Raw genomic sequence first — 23051 nt, forward strand, 5'->3', positions numbered from 1 at the left:
GTTTGGAGAGGAGATGGTGTAAAATAAGATAAGAGATCAAATGTAGTTATTTGACAAAATGTACCTTACAGCACAGTGAAATAATTATTTTGCATATCCTTCATATAAAGCTGGGGTCAGAGGGCAGGGTCAGCCAGGATACAGCGCCCCCTGGAGCAGATAGGGTTCGGGGTCTTGCTCAAGGGCTCAACAGTGACAACAGAGCAGTGGTGGGACTCGAACCCTCAAACTTCCTATCAGAAACCCGTTAACCCACAGCCCTAACCATTTAAGCATCACTTCCCTATAATACTGTAGAATACACTTAATACAACAAAATAATTTAATTGTGCAGTCGGAAAAACTTGATTAAAGTGCATTCATGCTCAATAATGCACTTGGACTTCAATGGTAGCTAAATGTGTTAAATGAAAGCAGAAAAGAATACCGTTTAAGATGATGGGGGACAACAAAGCACACATGCAGCTGGACAGAGAAAAAATGAATGTGAAGACCGTTTTGTATACGTGTGCAGTCTGATAATGAGTTATACCAGCGGCTCAAAAGAAATTATTAGAAGAGTACTTTTGCATCTGAAAAAGTGGAAATATATCAGTTAAAGTTCTTATATTCTGTATTCCACTCTATGTCTGTAGAACATGGACAATGAGGAACAAGGACATTGCAAAATAAAATAAAATGTTATAGAAAGATAAAAAAAAAAGTGCCAAAAAGTGACTAAAACTATTAGTGAAGTTATTAAGAAGTGTAAATTGTGTTTGTTTGGACATATATGCAGGATGGGAAAGAGATTTATCAAATTGATGATAAAGAGAGTAGGAAGACCAGCAAGAATATGGGTTGATGAAAACAAAGAATGGCTAGGAGTAGGAGAGCAGAGAGCAACCAAAATGGCTCAGGAAAGAAAAGGATTCCTGAAAATATTGTGATAGCAATGAAAATCACCAGTGGCCTCCATGGTCCCTAGATAGACTCCAGAGGCTCATTCACATTGGCAGTAGTCCTTACGGAAAAAGACTCATGTGGTGCGGACTGACTGAGGATTTGATGAAATTCTTGACCAAGCACTAGCATGTCACATCTCGTATAAATTTGAGGTATACCAAATATTTCCTGATGATAAAGCTTGTTGAGGATGAAGATGTTCAGTATCAGTAGATTAAACATGTAATAGGAGGGTTGTATCATTGATAACACCCAGTCTCTGGTGACGATCCTTTACTTTAGCTCCATTGTTAACCTTGCTTCCCGTTCCATGTTTTTATCAACCAGAGATCACTAGGCATCCTTTAGAGGAGAGAGAAAGTATATCAGCATCCTGTAAACAGACACACTTACTTACAAAGAGTCACTTTCCTCCAACATGCCATGCTATTGTTAACATACAACATGAACCGAAAACACTTCCTGTTTCTGTGACGGCTAAGAAGTGGTTTTATATTATTTTATTGAAATTAAAGCAGCACTATCTACTGCCAGGTTTAACTTTCTTGTTCACTGACTGTCTCTGACACACACACACACACACACACACTGCAGTAAGCGAGTGTCACCTGAGCTATGATGTTCGTCCTACACCACTGCTCAAAGTATTTCTTTGCAGCTTCCACTCTTTCCTTGTCGGTGTGTTTGCAGTAAACTTTAATGTGCTGCTCAGAAAGCATGTTTGGCAGCAGTGTGTACACCTGTTCAGACACAACACACTTAAACTTTACTCCACTTACATGTATGTATTAATATTCACATGTTCAAAACTCTTCACATTGTAAACACTGGAGCAGTGTACATCAACTAAACAACTGTCTATCACTTTTCACTGCATGTCTTCTCAGGAAATTGTTATATATACACTATATATATATATATATATATATATATATATATATATATATTAGTGCTGTCAAAATTAGTGCGTTAACGCATGCGATTAATTTGAAATATTTAACGCATTAAAAAAATTTAACGCAATTAACGCGGTTGCAGTTTTTTTTATTTCCTGTTGTGGCCGACGTGTGTTCAACGTGCAAAGAAGTATGGATAAGACCAAGGAAGGACTTTTAGACGGAAAGTTTCAGTATAAAACTCTGCCGGATGGTTCTGTGGATAAAACAAAAGTAATCTGTACATTTTGCAAAGACGAATTTAAATACCACAGAAGTAATTCGTCTTTGACATATCACTTAAAAGCAAAACACCCCACCGAAACAATCTCTACAGGGCCTCGCCAATGTAAATTGCATTGATTGTTTTGAAATTCAAATGACACAAATGGCACATACCTGTGTTTTTATTTCTGTAATAAATATGGCTTTCAAGCCAACAGTTAATTTGGAGAATATTGATGGTTTATTGCAGGTATGTTGTTTACATGAGAAAATCTGTGTTTGAAGAACAAAAATTTCAATAAACAATCATATCTGAATTTAAATAGTTTAATTGTCTTGAGTTTACATTAATTATTTACATTTACATATCCAAAAAGTTTCAGTCTTTTAATTATGATTAATCGCGATATATATATATATATATATATATATATGCAGAAGTTTTTTTACTGTGAAGTTGCTTTGAGATCATGTCCACTGTTAAAAATGCTATACAAGTACAGAATTGAACTGATTTCCTTTTACCTCCAACAAAACTCTACAGCTCTTTCACATGCTGATGTTAATGCATACAGTGGTCCCTCTAGGAACGCCCCACCTCACAAATTTTCGGCTTAGGAACTGAAATTTTGCTAGACATTTGTCTCAGCATACAAAGCATTTGGGGGATATAATGGAATGAACCGAACCCTGGCTAAGTTGCGCGTACGTCCTGTCTGGGAGCCGTTTAAAACCCGATTGCATCAGTGGAAAGCCAAGCAAAGCAAGTTTACGGATTTTTTTGTGTTTTTTTTTTTTTGTGCATTTTGAAAAAATATAAAAGTTCTCCAATAGATTAAATTCGTATGCAGGGGTACCATTGTAATTAAAATAACCAATATAAAACGAATCAAAGTGTTATGTTAAGTGTAAAGACGCATGTAACATCTAATACCCTGAGCACTAGGACCCCAGAAAAAACTGTCCAGAACATGAGACAAGGCGCTTGAGCTCATGAAACTGTCAACAAACATTAGTGAGCAGGAACCTGAGTTTAGGAAGTTATGTCCATAAACATAAAGCCAGGATCTTGAAACTATCTCATCACAAGAAGACACAAGTTATACTGTATGTTATTACCATTTATGGGACTGGTGTTATTAGCCAAAATTAAATGTACTTGGTTACTGTTCAAGTGATATGAAATAGTCTTTGCTACTAATCCATACAGAGCATTTCCTTGCTTTACCTGTTTTGCAAAAGTAATTTAACACGTTTGTAGGAAATCATCTGGAGACTTGTTTGAAATTGTAAGTTGATGCATGTACCTGGTTCAGGGGGATCTGAAAGGCTTTAGTGGGATTGTTGCTATTGTAGAAATAGCAGATCTGGTCGAGTGGATTTTTCTTGTTCTTGCCAAAATCTAAACCAAACACCTGAAAGATCATCATGAATCAGACATGAATCCCAAATCTCACAATTTTACAAATGATCACAATCAGAGTACAAAACAATAATTTTGTCCATACACTGACTACAAAGTCCTCAGGCTTCAGGTCCACTTCAGTGCCATCTGGTTTGGATTCAGCCAATTCGTACACCATCTTTAACTAAAAAGCAGAGAAAAAAATCTGCACAATTGACCTAAAACATAGCTTTACTGTCCATTCTGAGGGAATGATTAATCCTTACACTGTGGAACAACCCTTTGATTTGATTTAACTGCTCTTCCAGGGTTCCTGGTTACTTTTTACTGCGAGGATCTTGGGTCATACAGGGCTGAAACATACACTTATGCTACACGGTTTATAGAGAGCAAACTCTCTGGAGAGGATGAGGTCATTCATGGAGTCTGCACAAGTGATGAATGGATGAATGGGGTTTTTAAATTGAACATGTGCTATCATTACCTTCACAAATTTGTCCTGTCCTGTTCTGTCCTGTTGACAGCCACCTGTGTTTGATTCCTTCGTGGACTTCCTTATTGTTAACATTTCAGCATAACTGAATACATTTTTTCATCCATCTCTAGTGCACTACATGTCAATTCGATGGTAATTTACCTATCAATGTATTAGTTATGCAAAGTGTCTGGTCAGGTGATCCTGAGGGCGCCTATGATGTTAGTAGCAGCTTGTTTCTGTGATCCATTACAACAAGGCACGAACTGCCTACAAATAATTTACACAATGCTACAATGTTAGAGGATTTGTTTCAATTTTCATTTTTAAGAGTGCTTGAACTTTATGTTGATACCAGGATTTCTCTCATACCGTGTCGAGCTGTATTGTACACTGACACAGGTGTCCCACAGGTTTGGGATAAATTCAGGGATGTGAGAATGCCCCCTAATACAGTGAATCTGTTTACACTGAGAGTTACACACATTTCTTTCACCAGCTGATTCACAGCTTCTAACAGATGACCTTTTTAATTACTCTGATTGAACAATATTAATCTGGGTAAACTCGCAGAAGTAATCTCACATTGACTCTAACGTGAGGTTGTATAAAACAGGATAAGATGCAGCTGTGGTTATGTGTCTGTGTTAGGAACTAATTGGAGGCAGGAAATATAGTTGGACTACATTCTTATTTAGGAGTTCACCCTAGACCCCTGGCCCTGAACCCCAGGATTACATAAGGATCCGACTCAAAAGAATTGCACAGTTTAGAGCTTGTTAACTGGTCCAAAGCACTTGTAGGAACTTTAAAACTAACCTTTGACGCATGAGCATTTATAGGTTTTGTCTGTCCCACACACTTGTACAGGCGTCTGCACAGAATGTTCTTCAGGATGGACTGAGCTTCGGACAGGTTTTCATTAGAGGAGTACAAGATCTGCTCAAAAACATGATCTGTGGAGAGGTAACATGGATAGAATGTTAAAAGATCATCACAAACACACAAACCACAGCAGATCTGTTATAGATTATGTTTTTATCTGTACTGTATAGCTATTTAATGTGTAGAGTTTGGTAAATCACAGAAGTCAAAAAAGGCAATCTAATTTATAATTTATAATCGTGTTCAATTTTGTCGATAATAGTTTGCTAAATTTACCAGTTACTTGAAAATGTTAAAACATACTGTATTATGAAATGTATGTCTAACACTGTGATAATAAAACAAGACCTTCTGTTGTGGTCTACAGTATTATTAAGATATGGACTCTAATTGGTCAGAATGTTAGTAGGTTTCTTATTTAAAATTCATTATACTGTATACTTTATCATGCATCATTATGTCCATCATAAAACAATAGTCTATTAGCTTCTAAAATTATCTAGAAACTAAAAACAACTCATTTGTTCACTAACACTATCTAGCATGCATAGATAATAAAAGCAATAACATTTGTGCCAAATATTGTAATTTATCATGTACCACCACATCCTGAGCTGACCTGTGAGCTTGGTGTAAGCCTCCATGTCATCTATGGCCTCTGACATTCTGCATTGTCCAGTTGATCCCTTGATTAGAATGTAAGGATCAGCCTTAACCAAGGCCTCTGATATCCTGCAGTGTGGGCATCTTTGTATTTTAGTTACCAGTTTTGGAGAGATTACATTACATGTGTGAAAATATACAGTATCTAACCCTTATATTTACCGTTACTGAAAATAATTTGACAAAAATGTTGCTTTACTATAGGTGGTCTTTCTTACGCAGTTCAGAACCTAATACATGTCACAGTAGTTTGTGGCTCTGGAGCCCTTCACTGTACAGGAAGTTAAGAACACAGTTGGGGCCTAAGGTACCCTTGGCACTGTATAAAGTACATACAGCAGCAAAGTGTCTCCAGTACTGTATAGCTAGCAACACTCTGCTACTGTATGACTGTTATGTACTGTAAGGTTTGACTGATTTTGAATCTTTATAGTGACAGCGGTCTTACAATCTAAAATGTCTCGCTCAGACCTCTTACCTATGCCGTCCTACCTGTGAGAAACAAGCCAGGGCCTGCAAATACACCTGGGCTGGAGCTCAATCTGTGAACGCCGTGCTCCTGTTGCCAGTCAATTCAATTCAATACAATTTTATTTGTATAGCACTTTTAACAATGGTCACTGTTGCAAAGCAACTTAACAGAATCAAGAGAAAATTATGGAAATTTGTATAAAATGTGAAAAAAGTGTTTGACTCAGAATGATTGGATTGTCCCTAATGAACGAGCCGAGAGCGACGAACGAGATGGCCTGAGATTTACATTTAGGCATTTGGCAGACGCTCTTATCCAGAGCGACTTACATTTTTAAAATCTCATTATACATCTGAGCATTTGAGGGTTAAGGGCCTTGCTCAAGGGCCCAACAGTGGCAACTTGGTGGTTGTGGGGTTTGAACCTGGCCCCCCAGGGGTAGAGATGGCAATAGGAAGAAACCTTGAGAGGAACCAGACTTAACAGGGAACCCATCCTCATCTGGGTGATAACGGATAGCAGGGATTGATCTGCACTCATACTGTGTGTTAGGAGGCTGGAAGTTCAGTATAACAGGAGATGTATTGAAGTTCATATGGAGTCCAGTTTGTTTTTGACTGCATACTTTTAACTTTGCTGCTGAATTGTGCTAGAATAAAGACTGCTTGTGCTTGTGGAATTTGCTTCTCACCATGTGTCAAACCCATTACAGTATATTCACCGCTCTGCCCTAACATTACAATAAAAAAAAAACATTATGCCCAGTAACACGAACGGTTTGCCAATAGACAGTGGACTGGAATGTGCATATATGTGACAACTTCACTGTACAAGGGAGTGGCCTGCTATACACCACTAAGTGAGCATGTGGGCCAGGGGTAGCTCAGTGGATAAGGCATTGGACTACGGTTCGGAAGATCCCAGGTTCAAACCCCACGACCAACAAGCTGCCACTGTTGGGCCCTTGAGCAAGGCCCTAAACCCTCAACTGCTCAGATGTGTAATGAGTTAAAAAAAAAATGTAAGTCGCTCTGGATAAGAGCGTCTGCCAAATGCCTAAATGTAAATGTCCAGTGTGGTCATCGCATTCTAAAAGACTGAGTGAGCACAGCAACAAATCTATTCAGATGATTCACAAGGCTGTCGGGGATGATCCAATGACTGTAGCACAAATAAAGTGTTGCACAAACTCTTCAAAGATGGTCAAGAGTCTGTTAAAAGTAATCCACATTACATGACTGGATACTTTCCAGACAGACCTCATATATATTTGTTGGTAATGTTACTCACATCTCCTCAATGACCGTGGTGACTTTGTCCTGATAGGCTTCGTGGTGTAGGGAGTATCGTGTGTTAAACATGTTGTATACATCTTTGACTTTCTGTGGAAGAATAAATGTAAATAAATTATTCTTTAAACATGAAATTCAAAAGAAAGATCTTGCCACATTTAACAAAGATCTATTTGTTATATAACACTTTTTTAGGCTAATGTGGATAAGTAGACACCCTTCGATTTAGGGCTGTGCAAGACCTGCGTTAATTCAGCTGTCTTTGTTTAAATTTTTGTCACCTGCCTTTTCTCACCCATCCACCAGCTTTTCTCTTGCCTTATTAGCCCTCATTTCTCATGGAGTGAGTGATTTCTCTTAGGACAGTGTAAATAATAACGACAGTGTCAATTCTAACATTTATCTGCTAATTATTTCTTAAAGATTATTACCTGTCCTTTTCATCTACAAATTCTTGGAATAATATTTTATGTAGCATTCGGAACATCTAAATGGATACTTAAAATAAAACAGCAGTGTATCAAGGTCGCAGCATGGTGGTGTGGTGGTTAGCACTGTGGCTTCACACCTCCAGGGTCAAAGGTTCAATTCCCACCATGGGTCTGTGTGTGTAAAGTTTGCACATTCTTCCTGCACTTGGTGGTTTTCCTCTGGTTTTTAAAGATCTACCGAATAGGTTCATTAGCAGTCCCAAATTGCCTGTGTGTGTGTGTGTGTGTGCGCGCACTCTGCGATGGATTGGTAACCTGTCCAGGTTGTACCCCGTCTTATGTCCTAATTCTCCTGGCATAGGCTCCAGAGCCCCCAACCCTGTACACAGGAAAAGCGGTATAGAGAATATATGAAGGAGTTAAGATCTTGGGCTGTGGATCATAAGGTCATGGGTTTAAACTCCAAGCTACAACTGTTGGGTACCCCAACTGTTTAGACATCTAATAAGATAGATGTAAGTCGCCAAACATAAGGACATCTACTGAATGCTGTTAATGTAAATATGAACAATGTACCTTGTCACTAACACAGATAATGTTCTTCCCATTGACCTCACATACTCGGGTAAACTTGATGAAACCGCGGTGGTCTGAGCTGGTCTGGATGCCCAGGTGATACGAGTCTCTGTTTAGATGGAAAATAAACATGAGGTTTGTGTGATACCTTTGTGAGTGATTTCAGCATCAACATAAAAGAAGAGTTTTGTCTGAATGAAAGACTCACCTGGCAATATAATCCCACTTATCCACGTCAATACCGGTTCTCTTATTTGCCACAATCTCATACAAGAATTCCTTTTCCGTAGGTCTGCCCTTGTACTGCCGCCAAAGGAAGAAGATATTAGACTATCTGCTGTAAGAGCTAAATCTGTTTGAGCTTGTAAAGAAACATGAAACTAAATTTCTACCATAATTTCTGAGCGGTCCAGTTCTCCTGTGATTTGTTCTTTGATAAAATCAAGGTCAGTGGGCAAAGAAAGACCATATCCCTCCATCACAGGCTCCAGATTATTAACCTTCACCAGGTGATCAAACATCTTCACTGACCCAGTCTCATGCTGCAGAGACAAAAAAAACATGCACAGTTATGACATTTTGCGTTTTAAATAAATTTGAGTATTCCCCACCTTGAACTTATCCGCATTTTGTAGCCTTAACTGGAATGTCATGATTGCACCAGGTAGGCACATACACTACAGTTCCCATCATCTCCTGCGCTTAACATGACCCTAATGAGCTCTGCATGCACAAGCGTTCTTCTTGAATTCAGTTTGTTGACTGTGACTTTGGTTTGATTGAAGTCTTTTAAAATAAAATTCCACTTTATATGTTAATGTTTAAAAAACATGAACATGCACTTCAGGTAAAGTGATACTGAAACAGACTTTATCTGGATTTCTTTCTGCCATGAATCTCTACAAAATATCCCATAAATTTGCATGTGTGTGCAAGAGGGACTTGACTATACTTTGCAAACATTTGAAAAAGAAATGAATTCATAAGTGTTCACCTCAATCGTTAATGATCTTATGTTTTAAAAAGATTGCACAGTTCCTTACAAGAAAATACCTAGTATAATAATTAGTATGAACCACGTTTAGTAGGGGTGGCATGGTGGCGTAGTGGTAAGCACTGTTGCTTTGCACTTCCAGGGTCTGGGTTCAATTCCACCTCGGGGTCTGTGTGCATGGAGTTTGCATGTTCTCCCTGTTCTCAACTGAGTGAAAGTTCAGTATGTGAGAAGCTACAAAGGCAACTATTTGTTTCAAAGCAAGGCTGCATTTGTGTCGAAACAGAGAAACAATAATGAGCAGGGACACATTTACACTGAGGTTTGAAAGTTTTTCTCACCTTCCAAGTGAGGTTTGTTATCAATATGTTACAACTTTAGCAGGTAGAGTTAAAGGAATCCTGAAAGTCTTTACATGACCTTGCTTTTGTGCAGAAAAAAACCCAAAACCATGAATCATGTAAATTGCCAAGATTAATTTATACCTTACACACAAACCAATGACAAGTACAGGGAACAAATCATTATTTAATACCGTGTCATGTGAACAGTTAAAATGTTAAATAATAATATTTATTACAATCCATGATTATGCAGTGACTGAGTTCCTACCTCCCATTTCAGATCAGGATGCACTTTTGGAATAAACATGCGGTCAAACAAGTGAGAAAATGGACCGTGACCTGCCAAAGTAAACAACTGTTAATATTTTTTAAATCCTTAGTCTTATTAATTATGGATAAGTGCAATGAATAATGGGTGTTTTCTTTAATCTGTGCATCTTAAGTGCCTATATTCCTACACTAAACATGTAGTTAACTATGTTCTTAATACTTATAGATCAGTAATATCTTAAAACTACAGTAATGATTTACACCAAACCGAAACTAGAAATTGATTTTAATAAACTTTCTGAACCGAAACAGAACAGAGCAGAAGAGAACACTATCTCTCACCGAGACATAATTAATGTGTGAATTACATACATAATATATTTTATTACAAGAAATATGAAAATATGAACTTGGTGTGTGTGTGTGTGTGTGTGTTTACCTAAGTCATGGCACAAGCCAGCGATTTGAACACACAGGACGTCTTGTTCGGTGATGTCGAGCTCTGGCTGTTTGTCTCTCAGAGCTTTGACGAGACAGCCTGCCAAATACGCCACACTGAAGAACACAACGGACACAAAGTTTAAATGCTAGCACATGGTGAGCTAGTTTTTAAATCATGAAAAAGTTTTTAAATTCTTTTTTAAATCCACACATTCCATGTTGTAAATTCATGTTAAATCCATGTTAATTTATTTCGTCCTTAGATTCAATTATTTGTTACATATACCTTACAGCACAGTGAAATAATAATAATTATTTTTTTTGCATATCCCAGTTAGGAAGCTGGGGTCAGAGTGCAGGGTCAGCCAGGATACAGGGCCCTCTAGAGCAGGTAGGGTTAAGGACCTTGCTCAAGGGCTCAACATACTGTAGGAAGTTTGGCAATGCTGTGGCTTGATCACCAACCTGCCGATCAGTAACTCAGAGCCGTTACCATTTCACAGATTGTCACATGACTGCACCAGAATGTTCATTAGATGTCATTTCATGAGTTCAAGTCATGCAAGCCCTGATACCTTACCAATGCCACCTAAATGATTACACAAAGTTCCGAGGTATCAGGACCCTTATATAGACCCCTTGTTGCCTGGCAACCGTGTGTATAAATGGCCGCGCCTTTGCCTGTTCAGAACTCCGCGTGGTAGCAACCTGCGGATCTACCTGTTTTGGACAGTTTATGTGCAGTTCTGCTCCTCGTGCAAACCTTACAAAAGAAAAACTTGCACCCTGGAAAATTGATGGTCGGGGAGCACAAACTCTCTAAATTCACAGGAACGGTGGAGACGAACAAAACAGATGCCAGTGATGCAGACCCATCTGAGAGCGAAATGCCTTTAAATTCTTCTGAAGCAAACCCCTGGTCATATTTACGCCACCACTTTGACTTTAAGCACAAGAAGGGAAACAGCTTCATTATACAACAATTAAAAACAGCTAGTTTGAGATTTATATCCACTTGTCTACTATACTAGATTCCTCCACACCACTACCGCTGTAAAAAATAAGTAACTTCGGAAACTTTTACTCTGAGTAAATTTTTAACTCGAGTAGATTTTTATACGGGTAACTTTACTTGTACTTCAGTAAAATTTCACTGAAATAACAGAACTTGTACCTGAGTACAAAAGTTTATTAAGCCGAGCTTAATATTAAATAAATGGTATGTAAAGAATTTAAATAGATGTAGAACTATTTCCATTACTGCTCTAAATTAAGTTTTAATCAATCAAGCATTATTTAGTTTTATACACAATATTTGTGTAATTATGTGGCCGCAGACGTGTGAACTACATGCATGTGATTTTAATAAACTGATTATAATAAACTAAACACAAACAAAGGGGCGTTGTGATGTTTCATCTGAGTGAACGAATAACTTGCAAGTTACAAATACATAAACATACACACACATAAACACACACACACACACACACACACACACACACACACACACATATACAAATTCAAATCAAATTCAAATTTTATTTGTCACATACACAGTCATACACAGTACGAAATGTAGTGAAATGCTTATACGACCGCCAGTGACCTTAAAAAGAGAATTAAAGCTTATAATAAGAAATAAATATGAATAAAAGAAATACGATAGAAAAATTAAATAGAAAAATTAAATTGAACTAGGAAAAATAGAACTAAAAATAGAAATATGCTGTACATAAAAATAGAGATATACTGTACAAATAGAGATATACCACACCCTATGGAGTGTTCAAAGCGGTTGTGTGAAGCTCCAGGAAACACAAAGTACGCTCCTCCCAGCTGTTTAATGTTCCGCAGTCTCTGGAACTGAGGAGTGTCGATGATCCTCACCAGCAGGGGGTGCAGCTCAATGTGACCGTGGATCAAGTCATTGAACACCTGAGTAAGAAAAGGTTCACTGCCGCTATTATTATTATTATTACACTGGGTCGCACTGGACACTGGGTCTGGTGACAACTCTGAGTATCTCTATGTTATCTCATATTGGAACTAATACACATATTTAAAAAAAAAAATAAACACAGGGATGGGGTGGAACTATAAATAGTAGAGATCAGTGAATGGCCAAACACAATCATCACAGTCTGGTTAATGACATTCCAATTAATAAAAAAAATAAAAAATAAAAAATAAAAAATAGCATCCCAAAACACACACATTGCAATACTAAATACAGCATATTGTACATTACACTTTACTGGTAAGACCATGTTGTGATTAAAGCATGGGTGGCTTTTTGTAGGTAACACACCTTGGGTTCAGTTGAAATCTGATCATAGCCTGGGGAAGAAAAAAATATATAAATATTTTGGCTTCCTCTGGTCTGAGTGATGTTTCTATAAAAACAGAGTGTTTAACAATCCCCGCAACCCTGAATACAGGATACAGTGGTATAAAAGATGAGTGAGTGAGAGTGAGTGTTTAACAATCAGGAGTGTTCTGGAGCTCGAACACTCTGGTTCATTGCCAGTGACATAAATACACATGCTCTTTGTACATCAATGCTAATCAACTTGTAATCTAAGTCTTTTTCACTAGAATTACCCTCTAAAATTTTCATTTGAACGGCAGCAAGATAGGCATCCTGTCCAGCGTGTACCCCACACCATACCCACAGTCTCCTGGAATAGGCTCTAGGCCCCTGCATACAGGATAAAGGGGTGTAGACGATGAATGAACGAATGAATAGAAAACCATCACACTAAACTCAAGGTCCTTTCCAAGTCAGATTTATTGATCATTAAAGATAGTAAGAAATGTTGTTCGTCATTTGGCTTGTCTGTGACTTGATGCTTTAAAAACCTCTGGAGGAGCTTTTGTGGGTGACTGAAGTGTGTGACAGTAGATGTTCTATAAGGCTGGAAATGACCACAAAACCCTAGTAAGCTGTAGTATTATACAGTACAGTAATGCACCCTGTAGTACAGGGGTAGAATCTGATTAAAGCTAAAACTTTTTCAGCTTCCACATTTTTCAGCTTTCAGCCTCTGAGTGATTATCAAGATTTGAAGTTTCAGTTTGTAGGAACGGGGACAATGATGAACTTGAAGTTCTTGACTGTTTTCATAACACAGCAGCTCCACTGATGTATAAGAAACAGAGTATTTCATCTCTGCCAACAAAATAATTTTGTGTGTTTTGCCGTCATGCTTACAGCAGCATTGTGTCCCACCTCTAATCTCCTCTCTTTAAGATGTCGCATGTCTGTTTGGGATAAGGCCCAGGATATCTGTGTCATCAGGAACCCCTAAAATGATGCTGGAGCTGTGTTTGGACTTAGCCACGCCCCCGATCGTAACGAGGCCGCGGGCGAGGAGTTGGCAACCCGCGTGCGGAGCGCCTCTGAGCCACTAGGGGCGTTCGCCATGGACCTGCGATCTCTCGCGCGCCAGGGCTATCCGGATTTCGGACACGGCCAGCAGGAGGAGCTAGCTCGTCGCGCGTTCCTTCGGGGAGTCCGGCCGTACCGGCTTCGCGAGCACCTCCGGTTAGCGGCACCGGCGTCCCTGTCCGAGGCGCTGCGTGAGGCCGAGCGCGCCGAGCCCATCTTGGGTGAACACCGCGGCGAGAGAGCCGAGCGATCTTCGGTGGCTCGCGGCCGCTGGGTAGGTGAACCTAGCCGGGGACAGGGCTACCCGTCACGGCTAGGCCTCGACCCAGCCTCCGAGTTTCCGCGACGACGCCGAGGCCAGGGACCGCCAGACCACCGCTGCAACGTTCTCCGGCCGGAGGACAGCGTACCCCAGCAGCCGTTAAACTAGCTTCGGGGGGCGCCGAGGGGAAACCGCCTCCCACAGCCATCTTTGTTTCCCCAACTGCCGGATTTAACTTCCGGTCGGGACGTGTCGGAAATCGCGCCGGGGTCTATGTGGACTGCGGCCTGGACAACGTTTCGCTGCGGGCGCTCGTGGACACCGGCTCTACAGTTTCGCTGCTGCGCGGGGGATTGTTGGAGCATGGAGAGCGCGGTCGTGTGCTGCCGGACCCGGCCGTGAACATTCGCACCGTGTCGGGGAGTTATCTGAGGATACGGGCCTGTCGCACAGTGCGAATACAAGTAGGTGCAATCATTCTTTTTCACCCATTCTTTGTGGCGGATATAGAGGATGATTGTATCTTGGGATTAGACATTTTGGAAAGGTGGGGTGCGGTACTAAATCTCGCGGACGGGACTCTGCGTGGTAGTTTCGGTTTAGCTAGGTTGCTAGTGCCCAAAGCGCAGCCGGACGGGTTAGTAGCACGCACCAAGGGGGCGGAACTTCCGGTGGACGCGCCGTGTAAACATCCGGTAGCTGTCCGAGCGAGAATAATGGCCGAGCTGATGCAGCGTAGCAGTGTGGGGCTAAATCAGACGCAGACCGACGCTGTGAAGTCCCTTTTGCACGAGTTCGCAGATATTTTCGCAGTGGATGAGCGCGAGTGCACGCATACCGATCTGGTGCAGCACCACATCGATACAGGTAACGCAGCTCCTGTTCGGTTACATCCGAGACGCCTCCCGTTAGCTAAACGAGCTATAGCCGAGCAGCAGCTGCGTGAGATGGCCGACTCGGGCGTCATAGAGCCAGCATCCGGACCGTGGTCTTCACCCGTTGTACTCGTGCGTAAAAAGGACGAATCGTGGCGGTTTTGTGTGGACTACCGGCGGTTAAACGAGGTGACGCGTAAAGATTCTTATCCGTTGCCGCGAATAGATGATGCGTTGGAACACGTTGCGGGCTCGGCGTGGTTTAGCTCGTTGGATTTGCGTAGCGGGTACTGGCAAGTAGAGCTCGCCCCGGAAGCACGACCCAAAACCGCGTTTTCTATCGGACAAGGGCTATGGCAATTTCGGCGCATGCCGTTCGGCCTCTGCAACGCTCCCGCTACGTTCGAACGGTTGATGGAGAGAGTATTGGCAGAGATCCCTCGCAACCGTTGTGTCGTCTACTTAGACGATTTATTGGTGCACGGCAAGGATTTTGCGGTCGCGCTAGCTAACCTACGGGAGGTGTTTCTAGCTATCCGGCGGGCGAATTTGCGGCTCAATCCCAAAAAGTGCCAGTTGTTGCGGCAAGAAACTGTCTTTCTGGGACACGTCATTAGCGCTCGAGGGATTGCCACCGATCCAGCCAAAATTGCCGCGGTACGGAATTGGCCTGAGCCGTCAAATGTGTCGCAGCTGCGCACTTTTCTCGGGTTAGCGTCGTACTATCGCCGGTTCGTGAGGGATTTTGCTACGATCGCCAGCCCGCTGCACGCGCTCACGAGAAAGAACCAGTCGTTTCGCTGGGACAGGGAGCACGCGCGTGCGTTTACTCGGTTACGGGAAGCTCTGGTTACGTCGCCCGTTCTCGAGTATCCTGATATAGCTCGTACGTTTATTCTCGACACGGACGCGAGCGATGTAGGGCTGGGAGCCGTCCTGTCTCAGGTTGCCGGGGGCGAAGAGCGTGTTGTCGCTTACTTCAGCCGCGCGTTGTCTGGACCGGAGAAGAATTACTGCGTCACGCGGCGCGAGCTGCTAGCGGTCGTCGCGGCTCTAAAACATTTTAGGCCATATTTATACGGGCAATCCTTCTCGCTGCGGACCGATCACGCTTCGCTGGTGTGGCTACTTAGTTTTAAAGAGCCCGAGGGGCAGTTGGCGCGCTGGTTAGAGCGGTTGCAGGACTATGACTTTACCGTCCAGCACCGAGCTGGGAAACTGCATGGTAACGCGGACGCTTTATCCCGCCGGCCGTGTAGCAAGGAGCGTTGTCGACACTGCGAGCGGGCTGAAGAGCGTGTGGGTGGTCACGACAGCGAACACACCCCGACCCCCGTGAACCAGAACATTCTCCCTGCGCAGTCTTCCGAAGCCCCCGTCGGTAATCGGCCGTCCGAGCCGGCGTGCAGCCGAGTCACTGCGGCACCTAAACCATCGCCGGTGGTCGTTTCGCCTGTGCCACAGATGGACTGCGAGCAGCTAATGGTCGAACAGGAGAAGGACCCGGCGCTGCAGCGGGTATTAGGTTGGGTTAACGCGGGCCAGAGACCGGATTATGCCGCCATTGCCCACCTGGGTCCAGAAGAAAAAGCTCTCCACTCGCAGTTTCACCGACTAGCGTTGCGGGGGGGCTTACTCTACCGCCAGTGGGAACGGCCGTGTGGCGCTGGCGAATCTTTTCAGCTGCTGGTGCCGCGGACTTTGCGGGCATGTGTGCTGGGGATGGTTCATGGGCACGCAGGTTCGGGACACTTTGGGGTAACTAAGACACTGCGGCGGTTGCGTGCTCGGTTCTACTGGCCGGGTTGTCATACGGATAGCGAACTTTTTGTTCACAGATGCGATGTCTGCACGGCAAAGAAGGGCCCTACCCAGCGCTCACGAGCACCCTTGCAAGACTTTCGGGTGGGGGCGCCCATGGAACGTATGGGCGTGGACATTCTGGGGCCGTTTCCCGTCTCTGATCGCGGGAATCGTTATGTGCTGGTGGCCATGGATTATTTTACGAAGTGGCCGGAGGCGTTCGCTGTTCCAGATCAGAGCGCTTCCACCACGGCTCGAGTGCTGGTGGACGAGGTGTTCAGTCGATTCGGCGTCCCGGAGCAGTTGCACAGCGATCAGGGGCGTAACTTCGAGGCGGAGGTGTTTGCGGCGGTGTGCGAGCGCCTCGGAGTAAAAAAGACCCGCACCACGCCCCTGCATCCACAAAGTGACGGCCTCGTGGAACGGTTCAACCGAACACTCACCACCCAACTCGCCGTGCTTACCAGCGACCGGCAAAAAGATTGGGACGAGCATTTGCCTCTCGTGCTTTGGGCGTATCGTACAGCGGTGCAGGAGTCCTCGCAGCTGACGCCAGCTGCGTTGATGTTCGGTCGCGAGTTGCGCACGCCTGTGGATCTAGTGTTCGGGTCCCCCCCACAAGTGGATTTACCCTCGAAACCAGGTGTGGAGTATTTTTGTTTATTAAAAGACAAACTGTTCCGTGTCCACGAATTGGCGCGTAGACACTTGGCGGACGCCGGGGTTAAGCAGCGCCGTGTGTACGATACGCACAGCCGGGGGCGAGACTTTGCTGCTGGGGAGCAAGTTTGGGTGTATTCCCCCGGAAGGAAAAGGGGGCTCTTACCTAAGCTTATGTCGCACTGGGTGGGCCCCTGCACGGTCGTCGCACAGCTCTCTGACGTGGTCTACCGGGTGCGGTTGGCGGGGCGGTCGCGACTGGTCGTGCTCCACCGGGATCGTCTGGCTCCTTATCAGCCCCACGCCAGGGCATCGTCGAATGCTGTGGAGGCCAGTCCGCCTCAGGAGGAGGGCGACGGGCCCTCTTCCTCCGCAACCAGACTCCGGCGTTCCCAACGCCGGCGCCGACCACCGTCACGTCTGTTGGACTGAGCCATGGTGACCGGGGACGGTCACAGCTCGGGTGGGGGCAGTGTGACGGGGGCGGGGTTTCGCTTGGGAACCATCATGCTTTGCGGGGGGGGGGCTGTTATGTGTTCACCCTGTTGGGGAAAGGTATTTGGTTTAGTGGCTTCAGCCAGGATATGTGTGATGTGTGTGTGTTGTTATGCTGCTGGTTACCTTGTGTGAGTCAATAAAGTACTCCCAGCCATTTGCATTGGGCAGCAAATTAATAACTCGTCTCTCCACCATCCTTTCGGGCGTAAAAACGTCACAATATGTAAGAAGAATTTAACCACAGTATTATATAAAATGTATGTAATGTTAGAGTAATAAACTATATAGAACTGTAGGAAATGTTATACAGGCATTATGTGACATATTTCTAGTGCTGCAATTCAAATTTGAAGTGAGCCAGTGATGTAGATTTAACTTGGTTCTTTACCTTCCTGTTGATGTTTTGAGTGGTGGTTTTCTCTTTGTGTCATGGCTGCCGTTCTCTTCCTGGATGTTCTAAAGCTCTCGGGGCGCGGTGCATCCTCCTCGCTCCGGTGCCTTTGGCTTGTCATAGTGCTGGATTTATTATTCTGGAGTTAACAGGTCAGAGTAATGGCATATAATTCTGCGAGGAGAAATGAAAGTGAAAGTAAAAACCTGGCACAAGCGACGCGTGTGCGTTTACATATTGAGACCTTGCGTGACGAGCGCTGGCTGGTGCTCACCTTAAACACCACACAAAAGTGGGTGGAACCATTATAATTTGGTTGTGCATGAGTGAGTGAAAAAACACCTTATTTTTTAAATGATTTAAACTTTGGAGTACAAAACACTTTAAACACTACAACTATTGAGTATAAAACAGTAATTACAGTAATTTGATAAGGTTTACACTGTGTTTAAAATGGTTTACATTTGGGGGTTTTAAATATTCCTTTGTATTTTAGCAGCCTAGTAGTTCAAAAATATTTGCCCCTTTTTGATTTCAACTTTCATGTCACAATTAAATTGTTTGAGGTCTTCAACCTCACCAAACAGTTTTTAAAAGTTTATTTAATTTGTAGTTGCAATCAGATGTGTACATGCACTCATGAATTTACATTTTTAACCACTATATGCTTCTGCATACACACCCTCTCACACTCTCAAGCAAAACCTGATCAAATACTTTCAGTGCAGAGAAATGTGTGTTCTCACAGTTTAAGCCCAGAACTATACACATGCATAGGTGAGGCATGGCTCATCCTAGTCTATGAGGTCAATAACAGACAAAATAGAGATTAATTTGAAATGAATTATATACGGCATCTGCACTAAAATCAGTAGAAAGTTTTAAGAACTAAGCAGGTGTAAGGGTCCGCCACTAGAGGTCACTGTTTTTCATTTTGTAGTTTTTTGTTGGCTGACTCAGTTTCCCAGCAGGCACCTCGGTCAGGTGATGCAAGTGCACACCTGAACCGAGGTAGCCATCAATCCATCTCTATAAATAGCTGTTTAGACTGGGAAACTGGGTTGAGCATTGTTTGGTATCACCACTGTCACTTGTGTGGGCATTTAGTTTTAGTTTGTTTTTGCTCTTTGTTTAGTTTATTTTGATTTTTGTTGTGTTGACTTGGGCTCTCTTATTGGCAATGTTTCTGTGTATGTTTTGTGTGTCTGTGTTAGTGGAGCTGATTCAGTCCTGTCTTAAATGTATGTAAGTACTGTGGCTGTTGTCCTCCTGTATTCTTGTGTGTTTAGCTAGAGCAGGTAAGTAGTTAGGTGTGTGTTTGGCTAGGAGCGTGTTTAGCTAAAATCTATGTTGAGTTACAGTAACTAGCATGCTTCTAGCCATAGCCCCTTCGTGTCTCTAGCTGTCCTGTGTTTCCTATCCCCCTAGTGTCCCAGTGCGCCTAGCTTTAGAGTGCCGCCCCTCCTAGCTTTGGAGTACCGATTAGCTTGTTAGTGCCGCCTCGCTTAGTCTTGGAGGGCTGCCTCGCCTAGCCACTGGGTATCCTCTGTCTGTGTTTCTGTGCCCCCATTCCCTAGTGTGTGTTAAGCTATTAGGTAAGTGTAGCTTAGTGCATGTTGGGGCTAAAGACATGCTTAGCTAGGTGTATGTGTAGCTAACTGCCCGTCTCTCTCTTGGTGTCTCCCTCTAGTCTCTACGTGTCTCTCTCATGTGTCTCCCTCTAGTCTCTACGTGTCTCTCTCATGGTGTCTCCCTCTAGTCTCTACGTGTCTCTCTCTTGGTGTCTCCCTCTGGTCTCTACGTGTCTCTCTCTTGGTGTCTCCCTCTGGTCTCTACGTGTCTCTCTCTTGGTGTCTCCCTCTGGTCTCTACGTGTCTCTCTCTTGGTGTCTCCCTCTGGTCTCTACGTGTCTCTCTCTTGGTGTCTCCCTCTGGTCTCTACGTGTCTCTCTCTTGGTGTCTCCCTCTGGTCTCTACGTGTCTCTCTCTTGGTGTCTCCCTCTGGTCTCTACGTGTCTCTCTCTTGGTGTCTCCCTCTGGTCTCTACGTGTCTCTCTCTTGGTGTCTCCCTCTGGTCTCTACGTGTCTCTCTCTTGGTGTCTCCCTCTGGTCTCTACGTGTCTCTCTCTTGGTGTCTCCCTCTGGTCTCTACGTGTCTCTCTCTTGGTGTCTCCCTCTGGTCTCTACGTGTCTCTCTCTTGGTGTCTCCCTCTGGTCTCTACGTGTCTCTCTCTTGGTGTCTCCCTCTGGTCTCTACGTGTCTCTCTCTTGGTGTCTCCCTCTGGTCTCTACGTGTCTCTCTCTTGGTGTCTCCCTCTGGTCTCTACGTGTCTCTCTCTTGGTGTCTCCCTCTGGTCTCTACGTGTCTCTCTCTTGGTGTCTCCCTCTGGTCTCTACGTGTCTCTCTCTTGGTGTCTCCCTCTGGTCTCTACGTGTCTCTCTCTTGGTGTCTCCCTCTGGTCTCTACGTGTCTCTCTCTTGGTGTCTCCCTTCTCTCTAGTGTCCAGTTTTAGCTCCACGCATAGTTTGTGTGTCCGGTTATGTGTTTGTCCTCCCCCTGCCTGTGTCTCGCCACAGGGCGTGTGGTGTGTGTGTGTGTGTGTGTGTCCCCCTGCCTGTGTCTCGCCACAGGGCGTGTGGTGTGTGTGTGTGTGTGTGTGTGTCCCCCTGCCTGTGTCTCGCCACAGGGCGTGGTGTGTGTCCCCCCCTGCCTGTGTCTCGCCACAGGGCGTGGTGTGTGTCCCCCCCCTGCCTGTGTCTCGCCACAGGGCGTGGTGTGTGTGTGTGTGTCCCCCTGCCTGTGTCTCGCCACAGGGCGTGGTGTGTGTGTGTGTGTGTGTGTGTGTGTGTCCCTGCCTGTGTCTCGCCACAGGGCGTGGTGTGTGTCCCCCCCTGCCTGTGTCTCGCCACAGGGCGTCGTGTGTGTGTGTGTGTCCCCCTGCCTGTGTCTCGCCACAGGGCGTGGTGTGTGTGTGTGTGTGTGTCCCCCTGCCTGTGTCTCGCCACAGGGCGTGGTGTGTGTGTGTGTGTGTGTCCCCCTGCCTGTGTCTCGCCACAGGGCGTGGTGTGTGTGTGTGTGTGTGTGTCCCTGCCTGTGTCTCGCCACAGGGCGTGGTGTGTGTGTGTGTGTGTGTCCCCCTGCCTGTGTCTCGCCACAGGGCGTGGTGTGTGTGTGTGTGTGTGTGTGTGTGTGTCCCCCTGCCTGTGTCTCGCCACAGGGCGTGGTGTGTGTGTGTGTGTCCCCCTGCCTGTGTCTCGCCACAGGGCGTGGTGTGTGTGTGTGTGTCCCCCTGCCTGTGTCTCGCCACAGGGCGTGGTGTGTGTGTGTGTCCCTGCCTGTGTCTCGCCACAGGGCGTGGTGTGTGTCCCCCCCTGCCTGTGTCTCGCCACAGGGCGTGGTGTGTGTGTGTGTCCCCCTGCCTGTGTCTCGCCACAGGGCGTGGTGTGTGTGTGTGTGTCCCCCTGCCTGTGTCTCGCCACAGGGCGTGGTGTGTGTGTGTGTGTCCCCCTGCCTGTGTCTCGCCACAGGGCGTGGTGTGTGTGTCCCCCTGCCTGTGTCTCGCCACAGGGCGTGGTGTGTGTGTGTGTGTGTGTGTCCCCCTGCCTGTGTCTCGCCACAGGGCGTGGTGTGTGTGTGTGTGTGTGTCCCCCTGCCTGTGTCTCGCCACAGGGCGTGGTGTGTGTGTGTGTCCCCCTGCCTGTGTCTCGCCACAGGGCGTGGCGTGTGTGTCCCCCTGCCTGTGTCTCGCCACAGGGCGTGGCGTGTGTGTCCCCCTGCCTGTGTCTCGCCACAGGGCGTGGCGTGTGTGTCCCCCTGCCTGTGTCTCGCCACAGGGCGTGGCGTGTGTCTCCCCCTGCCTGTGTCTCGCCACAGGGCGTGGTGTGTGTGTGTGTGTGTGTCCCCCTGCCTGTGTCTCGCCACAGGGCGTGGTGTCTCGCCACAGGGCGTTGTGTGTGTGTGTGTGTCCCCCTGCCTGTGTCTCGCCACAGGGCGTTGTGTGTGTGTGTGTGTCCCCCTGCCTGTGTCTCGCCACAGGGCGTTGTGTGTGTGTGTGTGTCCCCCTGCCTGTGTCTTGCCACAGGGCGTGGTGTGTGTGTGTCCCTGCCTGTGTCTCGCCACAGGGCGTGGTGTGTGTGTGTGTGTGTCCCCCTGCCTGTGTCTCGCCACAGGGCGTGGTGTGTGTGTGTGTGTCCCCCTGCCTGTGTCTCGCCACAGGGCGTGGTGTGTGTGTGTGTCCCCCTGCCTGTGTCTCGCCACAGGCATGGTGTGTGTTTGTGTCTCCCCCTGCCTGTGTCTCGCCACAGGCATGGTGTGTGTTTGTGTCTCCCCCTGCCTGTGTCTCGCCACAGGGCGTGGTGTGTGTCTCCCCCTGCCTGTGTCTCGCCACAGGGCGTGGTGTGTGTCTCCCCCTGCCTGTGTCTCGCCACAGGGCGTGGTGTGTGTCTCCCCCTGCCTGTGTCTCGCCACAGGGCGTGGTGTGTGTCTCCCCCTGCCTGTGTCTCGCCACAGGGCGTGGTGTGTGTCTCCCCCTGCCAGGGCGTGTGTTTGTCCTCCGGTCTGTGTCTTGCCAGAGAGCCCCTGTTAGCACAGAGTTAAGTATTGTTTGAGTTTTTGTTCCTTTATTTGTGTCTTTATTTATACTTTGTGTTTAAACATCATTAAAAGACTCTTTTTGATTACACAACCCCTCTGCCTCAATGCCTGCTCCTTCCGCCCACGGCGTTCAACACCTGCCACTACACCCCGTTCATGACAGCAGGTAAGTTATATGGACCTGTAGATTCTATAAAATTAGGTTTCTTCAGTGCTAAAAGAAAA

At 45.3% G+C, this 23051-nt stretch overlaps 1 protein-coding gene across 2 annotated transcripts; it reads right to left on the reverse strand.

Moving 5' to 3' along the window:
- Positions 1-300: 300 nt before the first annotated feature.
- LOC128524815 (deoxynucleoside triphosphate triphosphohydrolase SAMHD1-like) lies at positions 301-18477 on the reverse strand. Of its 2 annotated transcripts, XM_053497467.1 has the most exons (16): positions 18231-18477; positions 12665-12693; positions 12131-12291; positions 10352-10467; positions 9911-9981; positions 8697-8846; positions 8513-8607; positions 8305-8413; positions 7296-7387; positions 5490-5602; positions 4805-4941; positions 4001-4009; positions 3614-3694; positions 3413-3520; positions 1554-1685; positions 301-1318 (listed from the first exon to the last, which is right to left on the reverse strand). In XM_053497467.1, the coding sequence occupies exons 1-16, from the start codon at positions 18352-18354 to the stop codon at positions 1265-1267; spliced, it is 1581 nt and encodes a 526-aa protein (XP_053353442.1). In that variant the 5' UTR covers positions 18355-18477; the 3' UTR covers positions 301-1264. The 2 variants fall into 2 exon arrangements, with proteins under 2 accessions (XP_053353442.1, XP_053353441.1); XM_053497466.1 differs by lacking the exons at positions 301-1318; positions 1554-1685; positions 3413-3520; positions 3614-3694; positions 4001-4009 and having other exon boundaries at positions 4569-4941; positions 8350-8413.
- Positions 18478-23051: the final 4574 nt, after the last annotated feature.

The sequence above is a fragment of the Clarias gariepinus genome, chromosome 1 (genome assembly GCF_024256425.1).
Source record: "Clarias gariepinus isolate MV-2021 ecotype Netherlands chromosome 1, CGAR_prim_01v2, whole genome shotgun sequence".
Classification (NCBI taxonomy): domain Eukaryota; kingdom Metazoa; phylum Chordata; class Actinopteri; order Siluriformes; family Clariidae; genus Clarias; species Clarias gariepinus.